The sequence below is a fragment of the Lampris incognitus genome, chromosome 7 (genome assembly GCF_029633865.1).
Source record: "Lampris incognitus isolate fLamInc1 chromosome 7, fLamInc1.hap2, whole genome shotgun sequence".
NCBI classification, from domain to species: domain Eukaryota; kingdom Metazoa; phylum Chordata; class Actinopteri; order Lampriformes; family Lampridae; genus Lampris; species Lampris incognitus.
The window spans coordinates 10,676,448-10,698,056 of NC_079217.1; the positions used below are offsets into that span (position 1 = coordinate 10,676,448).

At 44.0% G+C, this 21,609-nt stretch overlaps 1 protein-coding gene across 4 annotated transcripts in view; it reads right to left on the reverse strand.

The window, feature by feature from the left end:
- Positions 1–16,279, reverse strand: part of c7h19orf47 (chromosome 7 C19orf47 homolog) — a 17,133-nt gene extending 854 nt beyond the window's left edge. Inside the window, exons 1-8 of one of the 4 annotated variants that reach the window (XM_056283589.1) lie at positions 16,252–16,279; positions 14,826–14,913; positions 12,454–12,568; positions 11,430–11,511; positions 3,171–3,296; positions 2,884–3,033; positions 2,274–2,347; positions 1–2,193 (exon numbers count right to left, since the gene is read on the reverse strand). The exon at positions 1–2,193 is cut by the window's left edge and continues 854 nt beyond it. In XM_056283589.1, coding sequence (XP_056139564.1) covers positions 1,651–2,193; positions 2,274–2,347; positions 2,884–3,033; positions 3,171–3,296; positions 11,430–11,511; positions 12,454–12,568; positions 14,826–14,913; positions 16,252–16,270 — 1,197 coding nt within the window. In that variant the 5' untranslated portion in view covers positions 16,271–16,279 and the 3' untranslated portion in view covers positions 1–1,650. Of the gene's footprint in view, positions 2,197–2,273; positions 2,348–2,883; positions 3,034–3,170; positions 3,297–11,429; positions 11,512–12,453; positions 12,569–14,825; positions 14,914–16,251 lie in introns of all 4 variants that reach the window. The other 3 variants (XM_056283588.1, XM_056283587.1, XM_056283586.1) reach the window with 3 other exon arrangements.
- Positions 16,280–21,609: the final 5,330 nt, after the last annotated feature.

Consider the following 21,609-nt stretch of genomic DNA (forward strand, 5'->3'; position numbering starts at 1 on the left):
TTCACGTCACACTTTCTACAAATAACTGTCTTTCATACAGTTATCAGTGTTGTCGTCCTCGTCATGCATTCTGGACCAAAGAAATTCTTCAAATTGATAATTTGCATTCAGGAGCGCTGTGAAAGGAAGGGAGAGCTTTGGTATACTTAGTGGACCAAGTATACACAACACTCCCAGTGTATGAGAGTTATGGGGTCCGAGTAAACTATGGCTTAAAGAATGCATGCCCATGCCTTAAGAGTACTAAAATAATGAAACGAGTAAAAACACAACAAGTGCGTGGAGATATGTGCATGTTGTGATAGGCTAAAATAAATGGAGGTCAAGAGCTTTTGTTCCTGAAGAAGCCTGAACTGAATATTGAGTTTCGATGCCACTGTGAGGTGACTGGTCTTTATTTGGCAGCATGACTTAAGTAACTAAAAGAAACTAAAAAAAAAAAAAAAAATTAGCCGCAAGTGGCGATTAACAGGGTCCAAGCAGTATTACAGTTGACAATTTTGCAGGCGGAAATTGGCGGTAATGGGTGTGCTAGATTCGGGAGCTTTCAAGGAATCAGAGGAGAAAAGAATGTCTCAAATATTCCATACAGAGCCCGAGATATGACCCAAAACATAACTGTGCTTATTGCAGCGCCCACATGTCCAGTCTGTTTCATATTTGGTACATGGCTTCTGTGTGCCACAAAGAATAAGCCTGTCAAGTTTCATGACGATAGGCCATTCACACTAGCAAATATTAGCTACTGAATTCTGATTGGCTGTTTTGCAGCCATTTTGGTAATCCAGCCAATCGGCAATTTAGGCAATGCAGCCAAATGGGTCCAAGTATACCAAATTTCAGATTTTTAGCTCGAGCGGTTTTTGAGATATTGACATGTGTCAGTTGTAGCGCCCCCTATGGAAGAAATTTCACAAAATGTGGCGTGCTTCCAAAGAATGTTGTGGCGATTGTGCGTGACAAGTTTCGTTATGTTTGGACAATCACATCACTAGATATAGGCAATAGAATCACTATGGGCCACACCTTAAATTTTGATTGACATGTTACTGCGAAATGGAATGACATATCAAAATTCTTTTCACAACCTTTTTATCAGCGTTGTCTGGAGATGACGCATACAAAATGTCACTCGAATCGGATGAACAGCCTCAGACTAGTTCATTTTACTTGCGCTTCCGTTTTTTTTTTTAAATGGCGGGACATTTGGCAGGCGTTAGATTCGGGAGCTTCCAAGGAATTGGGGGGGGGGGGGGAATTTCTCAAAAATTCAATACAGAGCCCGAGATATGACCCAAAACGTAACTCCGCGTATTGTGGCGCCCTGCGGAAACAACAACAATAATAATCCTTAGAAACACAATAGGGTTCCCACAGCTATCGCTGCTTGGACCCCTAAAAAAATGTCTCAAACACTTCTTACAAAACAAACAAACCTTTAAACCAGGCTGCCTTACCAAAGCTTTTCATATAGGCTTCCCGTGTCGTGTATGTTTTTAAAAATACAAAACATACAGTCAGGTTGTCATACAATGTTCTGTGTAAGTCTCAAAAGGTTAGTGACAAATTACTTGGAAAAAAAAAGTAAAACGCGGGATGTGTAGAAACAGTCTTAATATTTTCTTGGGTGGCGTAACCAGTATACATGTGCTAGGTCTTCTTGTTGCCCAGTCTCTTGAAGACACTGACAGAACCAACATCCATCTGAGCCCCAAGGCACTCCCCACTCCCTCCGGTCCCAGTGCTGCTACTAACCCTGGAGCTGGCCAGGTTTGGTCTGGCCAGGGCTTTTGGCCTGGTGCTGGTCACCCTGTTGTCCTGCGTGTCAGCTGATTGTAGGGGTGTAGTGATGCCTTGGTGCGTGGCAGGGACTTTGCCCAGTCTCTGAAGCACACTGAGCTTGGCAGGAGGGAGGCCATCAGGGGTGGTGGAGGAGGAGGTGGGGGAGTCAGAGGAGGGTAGCTTGAATTTGCCACCCAGGCGCCGTAAGGTGGTTGGCACTGATCTCGGGATGGGTTCTTTCTTCTGGGAGATGGCAGGTTTCTTCAGGATGCCTGCATACTGGAGGACAGAGCCCTCTCCATCGCTGTCATCCTCCTCCCCAACAGCCAGATCAATTCCAACCGTATCTCCTGCTCTCGGCTCGTCTTCCTCCTCATCTGCTCTGCCCAAGCGACTGAACACACCCGTGGGCTGCTGAAACAGCGGCATTGTAAACACAGATCCTTGAACACAACAAACTTTGAAACACTGAGACATATTGAAAAGCTTACCTTGCTGTTGACTGTTGTTGTGTCTGCCCTTGATTCAGCTCCGAGCCTATCAAACACCGAGGTCCTCTTCATACCTTTACATAAGATAGCATAATAGGTAAGCACCGTACAAAGAACTACAGCGCAGAACTTCACCTTCTGACTGAGGATAAGCTTGAATCATACTTGTCCCTGCACGCACATCTGTTTGAATGATGCTCATTTTTTTCATTGATTGTGAGACCATGTGACAACCCCATACAGGCATCCTTTATTAGCAGCAAATTCACAAGGAATCTATGAAATACAATATTACTAGCGGGGGAAAAAATATTGATCTCTGATTGATTACAAATATGATCAGAGAACACACAAGACATCTTTGTAAAACAAAATTCAAACACCAAAGATGGTGGAAGATGGTGAAAAGTATTAGTAAAAGATGTGACCGTTTCACCGCAAGAAAGAAAATCAAGCAGGCCTTGTTTTGCAGTATGGACTCAGCTGATTTACAGCTTTTGGTCTATGAGAAGTCAGTAAGTAGTTTTAGTCTTTAGTATGTTTTGGAAGCAAGCCTAGTATCAATCAGCGAGCCGATGGCGAGGCGCCCAGGCCATTGGGTCTGGCCTACCTTTCGTGGCCTGCTGGGCCAGGATGCGACGTGTGCGTGCCGTGGTGCCTTTGGGCATATTGATGATGTACTTGCCTTCCATCTCTGCTGTCACCCGTCTACGCTTCACCACCGGCAAGCCGTTCCCCTCATCTGCTGGCTGAATTACAACTAAAACAAAAGGGGATGGTGAAGGGGATAAAAAAGGAAAAAAAGTTTAAGATTCATGGGTCAGGAAGCACAAAAGTGGACAATATGGTTTGAAAAATGGCAGAAAAACAGTAAGAGAAACTACTCATGGAGTCTACCTGCTTTGCCACCCTTGTTTGCCTGTTTGTTGGACACTGTGACTGAGAGGCGGTTGTCTGTGTGGCGGACTGGAGTGCTTGGTGGGGAGTCACGGCTCAGGGCGTTGGCAATCATGCGAGTAGCGGCTAAGATGAAACCAAAAAATGGTTCTGTTTATTTCAGCAGTTAACTCTCTCCAAGTTCTACCCCGGAGTCCTGAAACAGGTCAGACACCTGGACCTTGCAGCTTTCTGCTGAAATGTCCAAGGACTTTCTGAGACACTACAATCAAAATGGTGTGTGAGGGAAAAGTGTGGTGTAGAACTGTAGATAGTCCGGCAACACAACCTGGCAATGGACAAACCAAGAGCTGCACTTTGTTTACACTAAATTAGGGTCAATTATATTCGTCTCTCAAATAAAGATCAAATAAATTCAAAAGTGTCACATCAGTTTACATTATAAAAGTTTAATGTATGAATGAGGCCAGTTATACAGTAAGCACCATAATTCATTGGACAGCGACACATTTTTGTTATTTTGGTTCTGTGTCCCTACAGACACAGCCAATAGTGTCTGTAGGGACGCCTGACCAAACGTTTTGCTGCTTGACAAAAAACAAAAACTCGCACGTTTCTCATTTCCCATAGCTCATCTACAAGAGAAGTCTGTCTCATAAAATTTACTCCAATTTGGGCATCCGCATAGCGTAGCGGTCTAGTCCGTTGCCTACCAACACAGGGATCTTCGGTTCGAATCCCCGTGTTGTCTGGCTTGGTCGTGCGTCTCTATAGACACAATTGGCCATGTCAGCAGGAGGGATGCCGGACGTGGGTGTGTGTCCTGGTCACTGCACTAGCGGCTCCTCTGGTTGGTCGGGGCGCCTGTTCAGGGCAGGAGGGGGAACTGGAGGGAATAGCGTGATCCTCCCACGTGCTATGTCCCCCTGGTGAAACTCCTCACTGTCAAGTGAAAAGAAGCGGCTGGCGACTCCACATGTATCGGAGGAGACGTGTGGGAGTCTGCAGCCCTCCCCGGATCGGCAGAGGGGGTGGAGCAGCGACCAGGACGGCTCGGAAGAGTGGGGTAATTAGCTAGATACAATCAGGGAGAAAGAAAAAGTTTACTCCAATTTAATACTTGGAACTTTGTCATTTCTCGCTCTGTTTGGACAAATGACACATTGACGTGTCTGCTTCTCAACTAGTGATGCGCAGATCGCAGTTATATCAACAGGCACCACAGTTAATCCGTGGATCGGGCGGGCCGAGTCATAAATTAACATTCAGATTAATTGTGGGTGGGTGAAATAATATATCATTAATGAGGGAAATACCAATTACATTCTCTAAAATGTGGACATATTTTGAGCTTCGTTTTTCATCAGGCACAAATTAGCAGACTAGACACTCATTTCACCAGCTGTAGTGTCCATTTGTCTTAAGCAGCAATGGAGGCAAAAAAGATCCAAGAGAAAATTAAAAAAGGAACATTAAAAAATAAAGAAAGGAAAGGCATAAAAGTTCCATGTGGGAGTGAGTTAGTAAAATACTTCATCACGATGAGTCAAGTGCTGGGTATGTCATATGCAACAGCTGCGAAGTGCTGTTATAGGATAGCCACAAAACTGGTACCTCAAACATGATGTAATGTTACCATATCGTCACACTTACATATATATCCCACTGAGAAATAATGACAATGTGTGATCGATCAGGTGTGGGTCTCTCAATCGGAGAAAATAATTTGTTTGCGTTGGTGGCGGGTGGATGATGTATGTGTACATGCGGGTTCAGATGACATCAGAGCCAATCTGCACATCACTATTCTCGCTCCGCATTGTCTGTCTGGCTTCATTTCCTCCTCTTCCAGTATGAATGGCGAAAAAAGGCACCGCTCACATTTCACAATTTACCAACAAGTCCCCTATAAAATCACCACAGTCTTTCTAGAATGATTATCCATCCATTCCATCCATTATCCGAACCGCTTATCCTGCTCTCGGGGTCGCTGGAGCCTATCCTAGCAGTCACTGGCCAGCAGGCGGGGAGACACCCTGGACAGGCCGCCAGGCCATCACACAGGGCTGACATCATGAATGATTAATTCTTTCCAAATAGAGTTATTCAAGTCATCTGGTGAAAATTCCTGTATTTTTTTCATATTGCAATATACGTATATTGCAGAGAAACTAAATATTGCAATGCTAGTTCTTTCCAATATGGTCCAGCCCTACTCGGCACGTAAGATGCATGTTCAATTGCATTCAGATCTGGTGGTTAACTCGGCCAGTCAAGGATTTCCCACTTTTTGGCTGTCAAAAACCCCTTTGTTGCTCTAGCACAATGTTGTGGGTCATTGTCTTGTTGCATAATGATGAAGTCCCATTTAATGAGTTTGGAGGCATTTGGTTTTATCTGAGCTGATAAAATATTTCTGTAGACTTCAGAATTCATTGTTCTACTTCTGTCCGCATCACATCATCGATGAAGAGAAGTCAGCCCGTTCCACTGACAGCCTTACAGGCCCAAGCTATAACACCCCTTCCACCATGTTTCACGGATGAGATGATATGCTTTCAATCATGGTCATTTTCTTTTTTTCCTCCACACTTTCCTCTTTCCATCACTCTGGTGCGTGTTAATCTTTGTCTCATCTGTCCATAAGACTTTGCTCCAGAACTCTTGGGGCTCTTTTAGTTACTTTTTAACAAACTGTACTCTCGCCTTTCTGTTCTTCAGGCTTATCAATGGTTTGCAATCTTGTAGCATACCCTCTGTAGTCCTGCTGGTGTAGTCTTCGATGTACAGTAGACTTTGACACATCTACACCTGCATTCAAGAGAGTGTTTTGACCTGCTGGGTCATTGTCGGGGGGGGGGGGGGGGTTCACCAGAGTATTCTCCGGTCATCAACAGTGGTCTTCCTCGGTCTACTGGGACTTCTGACATAATTGAATTCACCAGTTGTTTTTTCTCATTAATGATGAACCAAACTTTTGACTTGGGCAAGCCCAGGGTTTTTGCAATGTTCCTGATTGATGGCCAACTTAATTTGCATCGACACTGCTGTCTGCCTCATGTTGTCACACCCCAACAACAATCTCCAAAGGCAAATGCAAAGTCTAGAATCAAGACTAGACATCAACAGCTCTCTTCTGCATTCACTAATGACACAAATGAATACACCTACCTAACGAAACACATCTGTGAAGCCAATTCAACAAACACTTGTAGTACCTTAAAATGGGAGGACCATGTCCACAAGGTGCTGTCATTTCTTAACAGGTCATCCGATACAGATGAAAATAACCTCACATTAAAGCTGACAGTCTGAACTTCAGCATCAACGTATCCTTTCAAACTCAGGTCTAGAGTACAGAACCAAAATAGCACCATCTTCGCCTGATTCTTATATGCAGGGGTGCACATAACTTTTTTGGTATGGTTCTCAAGGGAGCACCTGGAAATGTTGCTTGGTACTCAGTCTTTACGCAGCACGGTTATCCTACAAGCTGTCATCATCACTACCCTCCTGACTGCTCTCCTCACTGTCTTCCTCTCTTTCAAATATGGCAGATGAAGCTGTAGGCCTACTTCTTTTTCCCTGGTTGAGTCTGCGATTAGCTGTTTGCATCCATTAAGTTAACAGCTGGCTTTGGGTCAAAAGTCTCTGTTGTCATCTTAGACAAGTGGATGTGCATCAGGGATGAGAGGCAAGAGTCTGACAGGCGGGATCTGTACTTGCTTTTTATTATACTTGTTATACTGAACTGTGAAAATCCCCTCTCACATGCAGCACTGCTCAAGGGCAGTGTAAGGGACAACAGGAGTTCATGAATGTTGGAGTAACTATCTGGATTACTTATCTTCACTGTGTTGACCAAGTCACACACAGAGGAGGCTACCAAATGTTTTCCTGCTTGTTTTAAACACATCCATTCTCTTACAGTGGAGTCTCTGTCAATAGACAAGCTGGTCTCATATTTCAGGAGGATGTTAGTAAGTCTTGCGTTGCCAAAACTATGGAGGTCTTGCATTTCTTGAGGCTAAGTTGAGGGATGGAAAAATTAAAAATTGATCACACGATTTAAGGGATTCATATCTGCTTTCAAGGCCCTGTGATGGACTGGCGGCCTGTCCAGGGTGTCTCCCCGCCTGCTGCCCAGTGACTGCTGGGATAGGCTGCAGCATCCCCGCGACCCTATTTTAAGTTTAATGTATTATTATTATAAGCGGCTTGGATAATGGATGGATATCTCCTTTCGAACTCATGAATTAGACCTCTCAATACATCAGCCTTGTCCGTGTCAGCATCTCTTCCCTGTACTTGCCTTCACTGTCAAGCAATAGTGTCAGCTGTCCAGCAGCTACCATGAGCTCATCTTTGCATTTACCAATAGTCAACTTATCTTGCTGGCACCTGAGGGAGGTAAACGGTAAAATGTTTCCAGTGTCAAGCATGTTGGCTAGGAAACACTGAAAATGTTCTGTGCAGATATGTTTTAGGTCACTGTCATCACTTGTAGCCACTTGAATTTGAATGACAGGTAATAGCCTCCATATTTTCAACAGCGTCTCTTGCCTCCATGCAGACCATCTGATGTTGTGAAACTTTCCTAGTTTCACAAAGGCAATGTCATTCTCATCACGTATCTTCTTTAGCTGTTCTGTTCTTTTAGCACCCCCTTTTGTAAATAAAAGCTCAGCAACTTGACAACAGAGCAATTAAATGTCTAACAACGGTACCATGCGATCAGCTGACTTTGTGCAGTTCTTGAGGGTGTGGGCAGTACACAGAATATGCAAAAAGGAATCCCTGATTGCCACCATCCGACGCAATTTGGGAACGACCCCATTGTAAACTCCGACGTTGAAAGCTGCGCTGTCTGTATATACCGAGACCAACTTCGTCTTCCACTGATCCCCTAAACCACAAGTATGGAAGAGCTGTTCCAGTTTATTCACTATGTCCTGTGCCGCTCGGTTCACACCCAAATGAATTAATCCAAGGAAATCTGAGATAAACTCTCCATAGCTAGACACAGACACAATTTCCTGCTCCACTTGTGTTATGTCTTCTGGCCTATCAAAGAGCACGCCTCAAAATTCAGCTGCCTTCAATTTTTCACTCAATTCTAAACCGATTGTCTGAGCGATGCTCTGCATGATGCGGGTCCCCCCTTCTCGTGAATAATATGCACTCCCGACATTAACTCCAAGCCTCTTGAAAAGTGCAATATCCTCCTCATATGAATGCATTGGGCGTGCATGTTTTGCATTGTGAAAGGCCAAAAGAAAAATATTACACAGTGCTTGACACTCTTCTTCACTCAGTTTGTCCTGCCACGTGTCAAGAGGGCGAGTGGATTTCTGATCCTGGCTGCACCTGTTATCAATAGTTTGTACTATGCTCGTGTGCGCTTTACTCTTGTCATGCTTTTCAAAAGCTGGATGACTGAAATTTTTTGTCCCTATATAAAAGGCACTGCTTTTATCCGCGAGACTGGGATTTTCACAGCATATTTTGTACCACATCTCTGTGCGGTCGTCATCTGTTTGGAGCCAGGCTACGGCCTGCAGCCACTTTCCCGCGAATACAGGTTTTTTATGTACAGGTGCAGTCTGGCATTTCTTTGGAGGTGGTGCAACACCAAAGTAATTACTTAATGTAGCTTGCTTCGTGGACATTTTGATGAATGGGCGAAAATCCTAAAACCAGAAAAAAATCTAACGTTAAGCTAGATGTAACGTAAGCTAACTATTTGCTGCAACTCAAGGTTTAACAATTAACCTTGCTGACTTGGAAAAAAGCCGCATCCACTTAATGAAGAACGAAGGCTAAAAGTTGCACAATTAACAACTAATTATTAAAACTGACACATTTGTCATAATACTCAAAAAACCTGGTGCAGACCCCAACAATGTGAATAATTTTCGCCCAATCTCAATTTTACCATTTCTTTCTAAAACATTTGAAAGAACAGTCGCATCTCAGGTACACGCTCACTTGATGCACAACAATCTGTTTGAACAATTCCAGTCTGGTTTTCACTCCATGCACAGTACGGAGACAGCCTTGGTGAAAATCACTAATGATCTTGTTGATTGCAGCTGACTCTGGTCTCTTAACCATACCTTTCCTTCTTGACCCGAGTGCAGCCTTTGATACCAAATCACATAACATTCTCCTAGAGAGATTAGCTTCCATTGGAATAACTGGCACCCCCCTTGACTGGTTTAGATCATATCTCTCTCGCCGCACTCAGTTTGCCCAACTTAAAAATCTGAGATCACGGGGTCCGCGGTGGTGTAGCGGTCTAAGCATCGGCTTTGTGTCGATGCAGTTGCCCACTGGGGACTGGGGTTCGCGCCCCGGTCTCGTCAGATCCGACTATGGCCGGACTCGATGAAGCAGCAATCATTGGCAACGCTGTCTTCGGGAGGGGGGCGGAGTCGGCTTGTGTTCGTCACGTGAATGCGTCTCTGTGTGTGTCGGGAAAAAACAGTGGTTCGGCCTGGAGTCGCCTTGTCACAAAAGTGGGGAGGCGGTCTCTTTCGAGACTGCCGGCCGGAGAGATGCAGTTGGCGAACGCATGCAGTACGAGGGTGGGTGTTTGAATTAAAATAGGGATCGATTGTTCACTAAATTGGGAGAAAAAAGAGAAAAATCAGAAATCAATTTGAAAAAAAAAAAATCTGAGATCACAGTCCTTCCCTGTTTCTTCCGGTGTTCCCCAGGGCTGTGTATTGGGACCCCTCCCATTTATTATTTACCTATTACCTCTTGGCCACATTTTCAGGAAATTTGGAATTCAATTTCACTGCTACGCAGATGACACCCAGCTTTATCTATCCACCAAGCTTACCTCGCCACTCTTCCACCCACTTCCCTTTCTGACTGCTTACTAGAAATTAAATCCTGGTTTTCACACCACTTCCTCAAACTTAATAGTGATAAAACCGAGGTCCTCTTAGTACGTAGTAAATCCAATTTGGCTAAACCTGATCGTTTTCCCCTAACTATTGACAATTTTATAGTTCCTCCAGGTTAAGAGTCTGGGTGTCATCTTGGACAGCACATTATCTTTTGAAGCTCACATCAACAATGTTACTCGGTCTGCATACTTCCACCTACGCAATAATAATCGCCTTCGCCCGTCACTTATACCTAACAGCACCGCCATACTCATTCACACCCTGGTAACATCCCGTATTGACTATTGCAATTCTATCCTCTTTGGTCTTCCCCTCAAGTGTCTTCAAAAAACTTCAGTTGGTCCAGAATTCAGCTGCCCGTATCATTACCAGAACTCCTTACATAGATATCATTCCTACTCTTCAGCAACTCCATTGGCTCCCTGTTAAATACCATATTGACTTCAAGATACTGCTTCTCACCTTTAAGGCCCTTAATAACCTAGCTCCTTCATATTTTTCTGAACTCCTTCATATCCAAACACCCTCCCGCACCCAGATCCCTTTCTGCTCTCGAACTCACTACACGATTGGCCCGCTTGACTACCATGGGGTCTAGAGCCTTCAGTCATTCTGCCCCCCGCCTATGGAACTCTTTCCCACAAGACATTCGCAACACTGACTGTTTCAACCTTCAAATCCCATCTCAAAACGTACCTTTTCAAACTGGCATTTGAAGTCTGATCCACGCTTCATTGAGTTTTGTGTAGATAATTTTATACTTATCTGTTGTATTAACTTTTTATTGTCTACCCTGCTTTGTTTTGATTTTATGCTGTCAAGATACAGTGCTGCTTGTTTTTTTTGTTTTTTTTAAACTGTGTTCTGTAAGGTGTCTTTGAGTGCTCTGAAAGGTGCCCAAAAATAAATGTATTCTTCTTATTATTATAATGACTTTCTTACCCGTGATATATGGAGAAAATCCTGTTGTTTCAGTAAGTAATTGTGTCCCAAAAATGTTGGTAAGCAAAAGCGCCTCTTTTCATATTATCTGCTATGCATCATTTGTTTTAACCACGCACGTGCACCTGCGCACCAGTTACGTGCACCTCTGCTTATATGCCTACCAGGCTGTACTACTTAGATGCAAGTGCAAATATGTAGTCCTAAAAATTCAAAATGGCAGGAAATTTGGGGTGAACTACTTTGGATGAATTGATTTATTTTTGTCTTATGCTCCCACTTAGAAATCCTATTTTTTGCTTTCATGGATCAAGATTAAATGGTTGTGATGACAATTTTGTTGAAAGACAGGAAGCATGCTGACATGCATTAATGTTAAGTACAAAACTCTGTTACTCACGCGTATTGGCGGTTCTTCTAAGTTCAGCCTGAACACTTGTCTGCCCTGAGGAGATGGCCTCAGTGGCCATTTTGCACATGTCCTACAAGCAAAGGAGAGATACAGACACAAAGTTTACACAGGATTCCTGCGATATGAAAATAAATTTGACAGGAAATTTCTGACCGGAACACGAGGTAGAATGAGATTTAGTCTAACAAGATATGCAAATGAGGAAATCCCAGCTGTCCATTCACTGAAATGGTGAATATTATAACTCTTCTTACGCTATCGTCAATAAACCAGCTCAAGTAGATGACAATGGCAGTCGTGAAATAGTCGAATACCAAGAAAAACGGGAGTTGAATTGCTTAAACTTAATATTTTCATGTGAAGCATGAGAACTTCACACTTTTGGTGCCACAACAGTTATGGAATTTTTTGTTTTTTTTGTTCTTCATACTCCCTAGTATCATATTGTATTTTTTTAGTGAACATTGCACACAAAATAAAGTGACTTGCTAATGAGTAGCATGTTTAGTCTTGTGTTGAATTGAGCGTAATTATCCTATCTGTGTGCATGACATAAGCCTATTTGAAAATTAAATGTAATTTCACCAAAAACAAACAGCAATGTGACATTTTTCTATTTTTTGGCAGTGACAACCATCTCTACCAACAAATATGATTGTCTTTTTATTCAACAAAGTAATTTCCGGCAAACAATTTAATTTATGAACTCTCCATCTAGTCTCCCTTAGGCAAGAACAGTAGAATCATATCGCATCTTCTGTAGAATGGAAACTCATCATTCAAAATATGTCATGTACCCCTCTCCTTGCTAAAACCTAAAATATCTACCCACTGTTTTCAAATGAAAAAAAAAAGACAAGTATTGTGTAGAAGTAATGTTTCAAATTAATTTGTTTTGTTTGTGGTTTAGTAGTCAGGGTTTTTCTTACAAGCGCATAGCCATGAATTCCATCAACCATCTAAACTTTCCATTTACTTTTAAAATATCAGCTTAATTTTACTCTGCCCTTACCTGCCTGTAAACCACTTTGGCATGTTTTAAAATGGCAATAATGTCACCAATGACAGTGATGCCCAGGTCCATCATGATCTCCTTACTGAGGTCCATTAGCATGTTCTTCTGAATTCTGGAGAAGTGACAAGTCAGAACAGAGATTAGATGATGAACAAATGTATACCTTTAACTATTTCACAACACTGCTGAAAATCAGATACCTTTTCATTAGTATTTCATGTTTTTAAATTTTTGTTTATTTTGATGGATTCATTTTTTTAATAGCTCTCCTACTCTAACTTTTATTAAGTTCAAACTAAGGCTTACTGAAAGCCAGGCAAGTACAAATATACTAAGAACTGAGCTTGATGGGATGCTCAACATAAAGACACAATGACATTAACAAAACATTTTACAGCTGCTATGAGTTTTTCACTGATTATTTGAGTCTCAGTTCAATTACGATGTTTCCATGTGATGGACATAATCAATGAGACGATCATCATAAGATTAGATATTTTTACATCATTTTTCTAAATGCTCGCCTCAGGGTTGTATTCTCCACGAAATCTGACAAACAGATAAGATACATAGCTACAATTAGAGATATATTACCTCATCACTGTGTATCTTGCAAACACCTGTTTTTTTTTTTTATTCCACTCCATCTTTTACTCTTCTCTTCAAAATGCATGAGCTCAACAAAAATCCAAACTGCTTATAGCAGCTTTAAAGTAGTAAGAGCAACCCATCTAGCATAATCACTAAAAATAATCATCTGTATAAATCAATCTAGGTACCTAGGACTTTTGAAATGTCCACTCATGTCATTTTAAAGTACACTGGGGTTGTGGGGGTGCAGATTTCTTTGTGTGCACAGTGCAAGTAAAATAGGAACTAGAGCTGCACAATATTAGAAAACAAATTCATTGCTATATTTCTTTTTTTTTTGTGATATTGCGATATGAAAAGATACTGGAATTTTCACCAGATGACTTGAATATCTCTTTGGAAAGAATCAATCATTCTAGAATGACTGGGGTGATGTAGGGGAGTGCGTCTGCATAGAAAATAAAAATAAAGCTGAATTGTAGCAATTTTGGTTTTTACTGAGGAGCAGGGTAAATACGTGGCCATCCTACTGTGACAGCTGACAACTTATGTGCGTGCTCAGTGCACAGCGGGCAGACGCAACGCAACAATGGCATCACTGCACTCTGAAACCCAAGTATACCTGGCTGTAGCCTGCAGAATGGGGCAGAGTTCAACGCTGAATGTTTAATCCCAGCCACTGTTTGATTTTTATTGGTTTAACTGTCAAAATTGGGTGAAGTTAAATGTCGATTTGGGTGGGGTCAAACATAAAATTTCATTGGTTTGGGCAGGGTTAAACACGGTTGGGGACAGGGTTAGGGATTGGTGGGTTGGATTAAACATTCGACATTAAACCCTGCCCCATTCTGTAGGCTGCAGCAAGGTACTCCTCCGCCACTTGGGGAGCTTGCGCTGTGAATACCTGCGTGGTCAATAGAAATGAGGCAGTCAGCCAGCCACGGAAGGCAAAATGGAGGAAAAGATAGAGACAAATGACGAACATGTCCCGCTAGAAGTTTCGAAAACTCTGCCCATTTTGCTCTGTCCTCTGTGACTTCCTCAAACACCTAGTCAGATGTGCACATCTCAAATTTCATTGTGTCTGAAAGCGCCAAGAGAAGGATCAAGACTTGACAAACGCGCATCCTGATATGGGTGATATGCTCCAAAATACGCATGGTCCAAAACACACAAAATTTATTCATGTAGTCTGCACGTCACCAAAATAATAAAGCAACAATGAATGAGAGAAGAAAAAACCCCAACTGGTCTTAAAGATAATTTGAAATTACTTTTCTTTTTTGCAAACAAATCTTCCTTTTCGGAGTTTTTCCCCTGTTCCACACTAATTTTTTGGGCTGTCGTCGATGACTAGTAGGGGGTGCTTCAGTTGTTTGATAAATTGACCAAGACTGATTGTGTTTGGCGGTTTGCTGTGCATGCTGAGCTTGCATGTCACTAACTAGCAACAAACTGTGCACCAAGAACCCTTAAATCAGAGTAAATTATGTTATATCAAACAGACTTCTCTTGTAGAATAGTCATGGAAAATGAGAGCTGTGCGAGTTTTCCTTTTGCATCAAGCAACAAAAAGTTGTAGCATGAGGTATTTGAGTTAATTTGCCTTACTTCACGTCACACGTTCTGCAATGTAACTATTGTGCATGTGTACACTGCGATGACAACGCTGAAACGATATATCGTGCAGCCCTAATAGGAACAACTATAGATCATATCTGAATACAGCAGACCATTACTGTACAGTTTTTGTATGTTTTATATGTATTGAAAGTTACCTGTTGTCCACAAAGGAAACAGCATATGTGACAGCCAGACCAGCAGGGATCCCAGCATCCTTGAAGAACTGAATCCACTCTGAGGTGGCTGAAGAAAAAGAGAGAACAAGAGTAATTCTTCAAATGGTTCATAGAAGTAAAAATGATCAACTTGACTCCCATGACACAACACTTGTAATACTTTCCCATTATTTCCTTCAAAAAAATGTTTTTTGGGATTCCAGGCTGTATTTCCATTGTCTAACTAAGGCTTATTAACATGGTCAAAATAAACTGGCTCCTCTACAGTTAAGACATCCGTATCAACTAGCAGCCCTGTAAAGGGCATTGTAAGCTTTAGTCGGAGAGAGGCCCGCTGGAGAATGCCAGCAGCCTATCCAAGTCCATGGGTGGGGGATCAAGCATGCAGACGTCACGTAACACATGTTAGGCCTGGCCAGCTGGGTTTTATTTATAAAACCATGAGGAGATGTGTTGTGGTGGAAATGGGTGGGGTCATAACCACAGACAGAATAATAGCTAGTCTACCAGGTTGGCATGCCCAACTACATCAAGGGAGAGATGAATACTAACATATATAGCGACCCAAGCAAAATACAAGCTATAGTTCTCTGCTACTTACTGTTATGTCCCCTTGAAATAGTGCCCCCTCAGGCGACTGAAGGGGACACTATCAAAAAAAACCAAATCAAATCACAAATCACAAATCAAAAAACGTATGACGAGGCACTATGGTCTATAAATAAGGGCATGAAGTTATTTTGGCGACGGCATTTTCTGCCAGGTAAAATGTGCCACAACCGCGGACCACACATTAACTAGCAGGCGTTAGCTTCGGCTAACTACCCAAGTAAAACAAGTGTAGCTGGCTAGAAATGACGGACAATTTAGGGCAGTTTTCTTTACTGGCTTAACCTAGCTGCATCATAACTGAAATGTTACGGGTTTAGCGAGGAACCTGATGTTATTACGTATGTCAGCCACATTAGCACTAGCTTCGAAGCTAACGTGCTAGCTTGACGTTGGGACACGCTGCACGGCGAGCTAACAAATGCAGAGGGGAAGAATGAAATTATTTCTCCCGATTAGTTTTTCATTTCTTGTTGCCGAACGGTGTACGGCTCACTAAGCTCAAACCACGAACAACAGTTAACACTATGCTAACCGCTGAGCTAGTTGGCTAGCTAACGTTAGCTAGCTCATTTGACGTTAGGCAGCCTTTAGCATTATCCCAGACATTGTCTGGTAACTTCGTTAGCTGTTAGCTCTACATAAACGAGCACCAACACATACATATCGCAATAATCATCAACAGCTCTGGGCCACAGAAACCCCAAAACTGTTGTCTTTTTTTTCCTGTGGCTACAACCAATAAAATAGTTAAATAGTGAGTATAGACAAGTTAACCGGGCCCATATACTGTCACCTGTAGTCACAGACGCCATGTTCACTAGCGTGCATCCAGCTGCATCCGGGTGGCTGGCTGTGTTCCGGTGATGGAGTTTCCTGCTCGAAATGGTCCTGGAGTTTTAGCAATGAGCACGGGGATGCGCTAGAGACCACAGTTTTGTATGCGCTCTCATTCGCTCTTTCAGGAGAGAGGAAGGAAGACAACGAGAACTGGTGGTGGGATGAGGAAGTACAGCAAAGTATACAGAGGAAGAGGCTGGCAAAGAAGAAGTGGGATAGGGAGATGAAGACAGTAGACAGGAGTACAAGGAGACGCAGCGTAAAGTGAAGAGAGAGGAGGCAAAGGAAAAGGCGTATGGTGAGCTGTATAAGAGGTTAGACACTAAGGAAGGAGAAAAGGACTTGTACCAATTGGATAGACACAGGGACCGAGCTGGGAAGGTTGTGTAGCAGGTTAGGGCGATCAAGGATAGAGATGGAAATGTGCTGACAAGCGAGGAGAGTGTGCTGAGAAGGTGGAAAGAGTACTTTGAGGGGCTGATGAATGAAGAAAATGAGACAGAGATGAGGTTGGATGATGTGGGGATAGTCAATCGGGAAGTGCAGTGGATTAGCAAGGAGGAAGTGAGGGCAGCTATGAAGAGGATGAGGAGTGGAAAGGCAGTTGGTCCCGATGACATACCTGTGGATGCATGGAGATGTTTAAGAGAGATAGCAGTGGAGTTTTTAACTAGATTCTCATCTCATCTTCAGCTGCTTTTCCGGGGTCGGGTCGCGGTGGCAGCAACCTAAGTAGGGCACTCCAGACATCCCTCTCCCCAGCAATGCCCTCCAGCTCCTCCTGGGGGATCCCAAGGCGTTCCCAGGCTAGATTGGACATGTAGTCCGTCCAGTGAGTTCTGGGTCTACGCCGGGGTCTCCTCCCAGTTGGTTGTGCCAGCTGGGAGGAAGGCGCCCAGGAGGCATCCTAATCAGATGCCCGAACCATCTCAACTGGCTCCTTTCGATGCGAAGGAGCAGCGGTTCTACTCCAAGCTCCCTCTAGATTGAGTTAAACAATCTAGTTTTTAACTAGATTGTTTAACACAATCTTGGAAAGTGAGAGGATATCTGAGGAGAAGACAAGAAGCATACTGGTATTGATTTTTAAGAACAAGGGCGATGTGCAGAACTGTAGCAACTACAGCAGTATAAAGTTGATCAGCTACAGCATGAAGATATGGGAAAGGGTAATAGAACCTAGGTTAAGAGGAGAGGTGATGATTAGCGAGCAGTAGTATGGTTTCATGCCACGAAAGAGCACTACAGATGTGATGTTTGCTTTGACAATGTTGATTGAGAAGTATAGAGAAGGCCAAATGAGGTTTATGGATGTGGTGAGGGAGGACATGCAAGTGGCTGGTGTGATAGAGGAAGATGCAGAGGACAGGAAGAAATGGAAATGGATGATCCGCTGTGGCGACACCTAACGGGAGCAGCCGAAAGTAGTAGTAGGAGAGAAGGCCAGAAGCAGTTACATCGTCTTTGTGGATTTAGAGAAAGCATATGACAGGGTGCCGAGAGAGGAGGTGTGGTATTGCATGAGGAAGTCAGGAGTTGCAGAAAAGTATGTAGGAGTGGTGCAGGATATGTATGAGGGAATTTGACAATGGTGAGGTGTGCAGTTGAAATGACAGATGGGTTCTAGGTAGAGGTGGGATTACATCAAGGATCAGTTCTGAGCCCTTTCTTGTTTGCAATGGTGATGGACAGGTTGACGGACGGGATCAGGCAGTAGTCTCCGTGGACTATGATGTTTGTGGATGACATTGTGATCTGTAGGGAGAGTAGGGTGCAGGTTGAGGAGAGCCTGGAGAGGTGGAGGTATGCACTGGATAGAAGAGGAATGAAAGTCAGTAGGAGCAGGACGGAATACCTATGCGTGAATGAGAGGGAGGACAGTGGAATGGTGAGGATGCAAGGAGTAGAGGTGACAAAGGTATATGAGTTTAAATACTTGGGGTCAACTGTCCAAAGTGACGGGGAGTGCAGAAGAGAGGTGAAGAAGAGAGTGCAGGCAGGGTGGAGTGGGTGGAGAAGAGTGTCAGGAGTGGTTTGCGAAAGAAGGGTACCAGCAAGAGTTAAAGGGACGGTTTACAAGATGGTTGTGAGACCAGCTATGTTATATGGTTTGGAGACAGTGGCACTGACGAAAAGACAGGAGGCGGAGCTGGAGGTGGCAGAGTTGAAGATGCTGGGCATCCGGGTAGCGTAGTGGTCTATTCTGTTGCCTACCAATACGGGAATCACCAGATCGAATCCCCGTGTCACCTCCTGCTTGGTCGGGCGTCCCTACAGACACATTTGGCCGTGTCTGCGGGTAGGAAGCCGGACCTGGGCATGTGTCCTGTTCGCTGCACTGGCGCCTCCTCTGGACACATGCCCACATCCGGCTTCCCACCCGCAGACACAGCTAATCGTGTCTGTAGGGACGCCCGACCAAGCCGGAGGTAACACGGGGATTCGAACCTTTGATCCCCATGTTGGTAGGCAACTGACTAGACCGCCATGCTACCCAGACACCCCTCACCGTCCATTTTCTAACATGTCGTCTCAACTGTTTTCAGTTTGTCTGGTGAGCGGTGCTTGAAATATGATTTTCTATTCTTACTTAAAAGGTCATACCTCCAACATTGGATCCTATGGTGGTGAATATAGCAGATACACACAGGAAGCTAAATTTGCACTACAAATGTGTTCATTGGACTTTTTGTTTACATGTTTTGAACCTCTGCCTAGTTTGACTGTTCTAACCTAATGTTCTACAAACTGGCCCGTCCAGATAAACAATACGGTGGCCACACTGAAACAGCATGCTGTGTCACCACTTTTGGTATGTATGATGAGGATCGGTATGGAAGCAAACAAGGTCATCATGAATGTCGGGCGTCTGGGAAGGGTAGCGCTCCATTCCATTGTCTACCGACACAGGGATTGCTGGTTCGAATCCCTGTGTTGCCTCCAGCTTGGTCGGGCGTCCCTACAGACACATTTGGCCGTGTCTGCAGGTGGGAAGCCGGATGTGGGTACGTGTCCTGGTCGCTGCACTAACGCCTGGTCGGTCGGGGCGCCTGTTCAGGGGGGAATAGCGTGATCCTCCCATGTCCTACGTCCCCCTGGTGAAACTCCTCACTGTCAGGTGAAAAGAAGCAGCTGGTGACTCCACATGATTCGGAGGAGGCATGTGGTAGTCTGCAGCCCTCCCCGGATTGGCAGAGGGGGTGGAGCAGCGACTGGGACAACTCAGAGAGCAGGGTGAATGGCCAGGTACAATTGGGGAGAAAAAGGGGGGGAAATCCAAAAAAAAAAGAAGAGTTGAAGGTGCTAAGATTTTCATTCATTGGGAGTGACGAAGAAGGACAGGATTAGGAACGATTATATTAGAGAGACAGCTCAGGCTGGACGGTTTGGAGACAAAGCAAGAGAGGCAAGATTGAGATGGCTTGGACATGTGTAGAGGAGAGATGCTGGGTATATTGGGAGAAGGATGCTGAATATGGAGCTGCCAGGGAAGAGGAAAAGAGGAAGGCCAAAGAGGAGGTTTATGGATGTGGTGAGAGAGGATGTGCAGGTGGCTGGTGTGACAGAGGAAGATGCAGAGGACAGGGAGAAATGGAAACGGATGACCTGCTGTGGCGCCCCCTAACGGGAACAGCTGAAAGTAGTAGTAGTAGTAGTCTTGCATCCATCCATCCATTATCTGAAATGCTTATCCTGCATGTCAATCCAAAATAACTGAACGGGAACAGTGAAAAAAACAAATGAAATATTATCTATCTGAATTACAAAGAAAAAACCCCACAGGTATATGGCATATTAAGTTTAAATCTTTCCAGGACTTCTATGTATGGAAGTACATGAAATGAAAGGAAATATAATTTCCCCAAGCCCACACAGTGCAACACAAAGACAAAAACACATATCCAAAAACTACAAGAACTACATGAACACATACTAACTAACACATATATCTAAACGAACACATATATCCAAACAAAAATTTAAAAAAATAACTAAAATCACTCTCCAAGGGGACGAATGCCAGCCAAGATGACTGTCGGAACTGCCGGTCTGCATGCAGTTAGTTTAGCCTGCCCCGCTTCCGCGTCCTGTCAGACCACCCTCGGTGCTTCCTCCTCGGGCGCAGCTCCAGGCAGGGGCCGTGGTCCTTGGGCCCACCGGATGCAGTAGACCAGGCTCTCCCAGCCAGACACCCTCGACACACCTCCCCACACGACGACACCAAAAACACAACAGTCAACGGCAGGCAAAAGGCCGCCGCCAGACCACCCTCGGTGTTATTGGAACTGCCGGTCTGCACAGGGCCGCGTTAAACTCAGACTGTGACATGGGCAAGGACAATTTCTGGGCCCCCTTCCCCAAAAAAAACCAAAAACATGCACGCGCACACAGTAAACATCGCGTAGGTAAAATGACTGGGGATGGCATGTCAGGATTTTATTTAATTAGAACCTATACTATGGGTATATGTTTTGATAATGCGTTGTTAGACCCCGTTGCAATATTGGACCGTTAAGCTGTACGACAGCGGCATCGTTTCACTAACACAGCTCAGTGTTACAGAGTGGCGGAATAAATTCAGCCGCTTGACTGTGCTTCATTACACTCCACAAATCCTATTATTACACGTAACAATGTTACACGACCTACTTAGGTCACAACACCATCAAATACAAGGTAAAGTTTTTGCCAAAGTTACGAAACACAAGCCTTATGGATATGCAATAACGTGCCTACAATAGATACAAGAGTCACACACACACACTCCAACACACACACTCACACACACACACACACACTCTCACACACACACACACACACACACACACACACACACACACACACACACACACACACACACACACACACACACACACACACACACACACTGAAACTACAGGTTTGTATTTGCTCATCTTACATGCAGCCTATAAAGCCACCACATCAAGGCTGCTCTCTAATTTAAACGAAACAGCGCGGTGAAAAAACGATCGTGCACAAAGTTGCACAAGCATTTACAGCATATTTCCAAACAGATTATTGCCGTTTAGTAGGCTACGTGATTTTTTTTTAGCATAGGTTACCACAAGGCGGCGATATTTTCCAAAAAAGCGCTCACTGCAATGACGGTCTGTTACATTATTGCTATGGCTCCGGTAGTGACCACGGACTCGTTTACATTCGTGTCAGCAAGATCAGTAGCGCAGCGGCATCGCTTATGAAAAGGCATTAGGTTGCTACTCACCCACTCTACAGTGCCCTCCCTTCCCTCTGGTCTGCTTTTTCGCGAATTCCTCGATGAGATGGTTACTGT